The 3,999-nt window shown below is 38.8% G+C and overlaps 1 protein-coding gene across 1 annotated transcript in view; it reads left to right on the top strand.

Moving 5' to 3' along the window:
• LOC114071976 (sulfotransferase 6B1-like) overlaps positions 1 to 3,445 on the top strand; it is a 5,416-nt gene extending 1,971 nt beyond the window's left edge. The window contains exons 2-6 of the mRNA XM_027909881.1: positions 279 to 415; positions 1,088 to 1,177; positions 1,758 to 1,881; positions 2,657 to 2,754; positions 3,260 to 3,445. Coding sequence (XP_027765682.1) covers positions 279 to 415; positions 1,088 to 1,177; positions 1,758 to 1,881; positions 2,657 to 2,754; positions 3,260 to 3,445 — 635 coding nt within the window. The remainder of the gene's footprint in view (positions 1 to 278; positions 416 to 1,087; positions 1,178 to 1,757; positions 1,882 to 2,656; positions 2,755 to 3,259) is intronic.
• The last annotated feature ends 554 nt before the right edge of the window (positions 3,446 to 3,999 follow it).

Consider the following 3,999-nt stretch of genomic DNA (forward strand, 5'->3'; position numbering starts at 1 on the left):
TTCTCCTTGATTACTTAGTTCACAATACACAAATATATTTTCAATGTCCAAGTTAATTTAGGATGTGCTGAGCCTTTCAAGTTGGAGGAATGTATCCTTATGAGGACCAAAGGTAGGACCCTGACAGGTGATTGTCCAGATAGTCAGCTGTGATTGTATCATATGAAAGGAGACCAGGTAACTCACCTCGTAGTACTACCTTCCTCCTGGCTTTCTGGAAAACCCATTCTGTTTATTCTAGAAGCTTTACAAGAAATTCTGTATTTTTCATCCTTCAGGCACAAACTGGCTAACTCAAATCTTAACTGACCTGGTAACCGTATCTCAAAAGAAAACACAGGATAGAGAAGGCATTGCGAATTATGAACTAGAAGAATTCCCCTACCTTGAAGTTGGAGATGCTGAGAAATATGAGGTGGGAACAGAATATGTATGAAAATTATTTAAATTACATGCTTCAAATACTGAGAATACGGGGTGTGAAATATTCCCCTGTTTGTAAAGAAGTCTCCCACTTTTCTGTATGTGACATCTGGTCAGGATGAATCTTGTCTGGATTGTCAAATGGTGAGGGATAAATGAACACTTCAATGAGTGTGACGGGAGCACTTATCCATTAGATACACAAGAACTGCAGAAATTCAGCATAACATCTTTTGTATTTAAGAAGAAGTTCAAGAAATATCAAAGAATGAAATATTAGCTTTTATCTCTTTTACTAGCTCTTTCTCCTTACCCCTTCTTTCAGTGCTTGAGATCCTTCAGCTTTCACAAATACCCAGTTAGAGTCTGTATCTTAACTTTAGATTTGATCTCTTGTCTAACACACCATGTTAAGTTCATTATCACTGAAGAGACTAATGATGTATGATCCTTCTGTAGTCACTCATTGTCGGGGGTTTTTGAAGGTTAGAGCTACTCACAGCAGCCCACTAATATCTCAGGGTAACACATATGTACACAAAAAAGTACCTTTGTCAGCCAGTATGTGTTGATAAGTTTAGCAAGGCAACATTTTAGAATCACCTGATGAAAAGAATACTTGTACTAACTGAACTGTCCACTCTCCTCCTTCCACTTCGTAAAGAGAATGACCAAATTACCTTCTCCAAGATTTATGGTTACTCATCTCCGTCCTGAAAACCTTCCCAAGTCTATCTTCAAAAATAAAGTCAAGGTGAGTGCTGATTTTAATGTCTTTCAACCAATTTTCAGAGTCACTCTTGCGTGTTTAGCCTGGCCATTTCTACATGCCTGTTTAAGTTCTGCCATTCATCTCACTTAACCTCCATTCATCCTTCTTGGCATCTTCGTCTCCATAAGGGAGTTGCAGGGCTTGAACAAATCCTCCAGAGGCAAAATGCGCTTTGACGCAATTTCCCATGGGGGACATTTTGTGGTGTTGTCACAAGTGGGTGTTTCAGCATTTCAAACTTTCGAGAAAAGTTGTATTTTTGTGATTTTTCCCTGTTACCTAAATGGCGAATTATGCTTGTATTGAGCAAAACTTAGTTAGATTCTGCATAATTAATTTGGTTACTCTGTACAAGATACTTTAATAATTATAGGCAATCACCTTCACATGGTGCCAAAGCAAAGTTAAATACTTCCCTGCTGAATTTGGAATGAAATTGCTATGTCTACAAGTAGCATACTAGATATTAGAAATTTCCCAATTGTAGTTATAAAGTATATTATTGTATTGTTTTCATGCTTTAGTCTGTTACATCTTTCTGTACAATTATTTTTTTTTCTAGATATTGTTACTGATTCGTAACCCAAAGGATGTAGCAACATCTTATTACCATTTTTCCAATGGCCTGGCTAGTGCTCCCTCCTACGAGACCTGGGATGATTTTTTCACAGATTTCATGTCAAAGAGAAGTACAGTATATTATTCCGTTTCTGTCAATTATTCAGTACTTTGTTTCAAAAAGCTTGCACTTCAGCAAATCCACATCATTAGGATTTTTTTGGTTTACAGTACAAAAGCAGAGATTAAAGACCAAAAGTTAGGCCTTTGCACTTAAGTTTACCATATTTGTCTTACTGCTAGAGGATGAATCTCTGTCAAAGCTGCAGTTCCACAAACTGCTTTACCTTGCACAAACTGATATTTTTTCTAGAAGAAGTAGTTCTCCCTTATCTCTGTCCTGGATCCCCTTCACCCATCCTCTCCAATGTCCATCATCTTGTGTCCATGCAGACATATAAAGACCTATATGCCAAATTGGATGGAAGAAGTTATTTGGACTGTCTAATATATTAAAAAGGAGAGAAAATTACACTGGTTTAAAATGGCATAGCACACAGCCAGGTGAAGGGAGGGTTACAGAAGGTTTTGAAGTGGATTGAGGGAGTCTGCAAGATGGTTTGAGTACTGATAGCTTTTGGGTGGACTCCCATGTGCCTTGAGATACTAACAAGTTTTACTGTTCCAACTTCCAAATTGTATCATATCCCTGAGACTTGTAGCTATGCCAGAACAGCCTGGAGCAAATCCTAAAATTTCCCCAGAAGGGTGTAAACTCTGCCACAGACATTATTACTAGTGCCTATGGCTGAGAGATCAACGGAATGAGTAAAATTTAGTTTATTGTTTAAGGAGCTTGTCTAATGTTCATTTATGACACCTCTAGGACTGTTTTGTTTTATTAAGTGGCCTGGGGATGCTACTTTGAATACCTTTCCCAATGGAACAAATATGCTGATGAAGAAAATATTATGACAATAACTTATGAAGAGCTAAAAGAGGTGAGGTTATCAATAATTACAAATATTTTATACTTGAAGAAGCATTTTTTCCTAACCCAGTTCATCATTATATTCATGTAGAGTATTCAAACTGCATAGGATAGATTCTTGTTTGAAGTAAAGAAGAGGTAAAATGCAAACTCAAAAACCTTCTAAAATTTTGCTTGAGCAAATTAATTTTTTTTTTTTAGCTGTGATATAAGTTCAAAAAATTGTAAATCAAAATCCCCACAAATTTTTTGGGAGAAGCTTTTATGCATTCAACAGTGTAGCTTTTGTTCAGCTGTAAATCATGCACAGTCTTTTGTAATCTATAGGGACACAGCTCATATCCCCACCAAAATAATTATGGAGAAGAGAAACACTATGTCTTCCTCTAGTCCCCCTGAGCTCTGTGAATATCCCATACATATATCGAGCAGAGAGGTGTTGGGAATTGTAACCACCTTGGAAAGCAGTGTAATTTGGTTGAATGTCACGTGGTGTGTTACATTCTTCTTTCCAGAATCGTCTCCTGGGTGTGAAAAAGATAGCTGCTTTCTTAGAGATTTCACTGACTGAGGAAGAGCTTCAGCTTGTGGTAGAGAGGAGCAGCTTTCAGGCAATGAAGAAGAACTCTCAGAAGACCCATGGGGCAATCGGCGACATTCTCTTTCGCAAAGGTAGGAAACTGCAAGTGGTTCAGAGGTAGGAATGTCACCTTCTCAAGAACTTGGGTCTTTCTTAGCTTCTTTTTTTTGCACACATGTTATGATTGCAAGTTAGTCTCAAGCAGGTGATCACTATTTCACTTGAGAAAGCTTTTCAAGGAGCACTGGTGAGGAAGATACCCAGCAAGGTGCTGACACCAGAGCAAATTTTATAGGCCCACAAATGTCTGTCAGGAAGGAGGAAGTGTCCTGTATCTGAACTCCTCCTCTGTGCCTAGATCACCGATTGTTTAGCCATCCGAGGCTTATCCGAGCAGGCAGCACTGGGCCAAACTCGACCTGAGTGGCACGATCACACTTTTTAGGAGAGCCACTGCCAAACCCCTGAGAAATGGAAAGGCTACCCTGGCTGTCAATCTATTGATGCACTTTACGTTCAAGAAGTCAGTAGATAAAAACTCTTACTGCCAAAGGAGCAGAAATGCAGCTCTGCCTCCTGCGAGATAACTCTTAATCAGTTCTTCATGATCTTTCCCTTTATCAGTCATAACTGACTGGAGTGGAGAGCTGGAGGGAACCAGGACTTCAGGCTGTC

Source organism: Empidonax traillii, unplaced genomic scaffold, assembly GCF_003031625.1.
Source record: "Empidonax traillii isolate 1590-97213 ecotype Southwest subspecies unplaced genomic scaffold, ASM303162v1 scaffold2489:size23230, whole genome shotgun sequence".
NCBI lineage: Eukaryota > Metazoa > Chordata > Aves > Passeriformes > Tyrannidae > Empidonax > Empidonax traillii.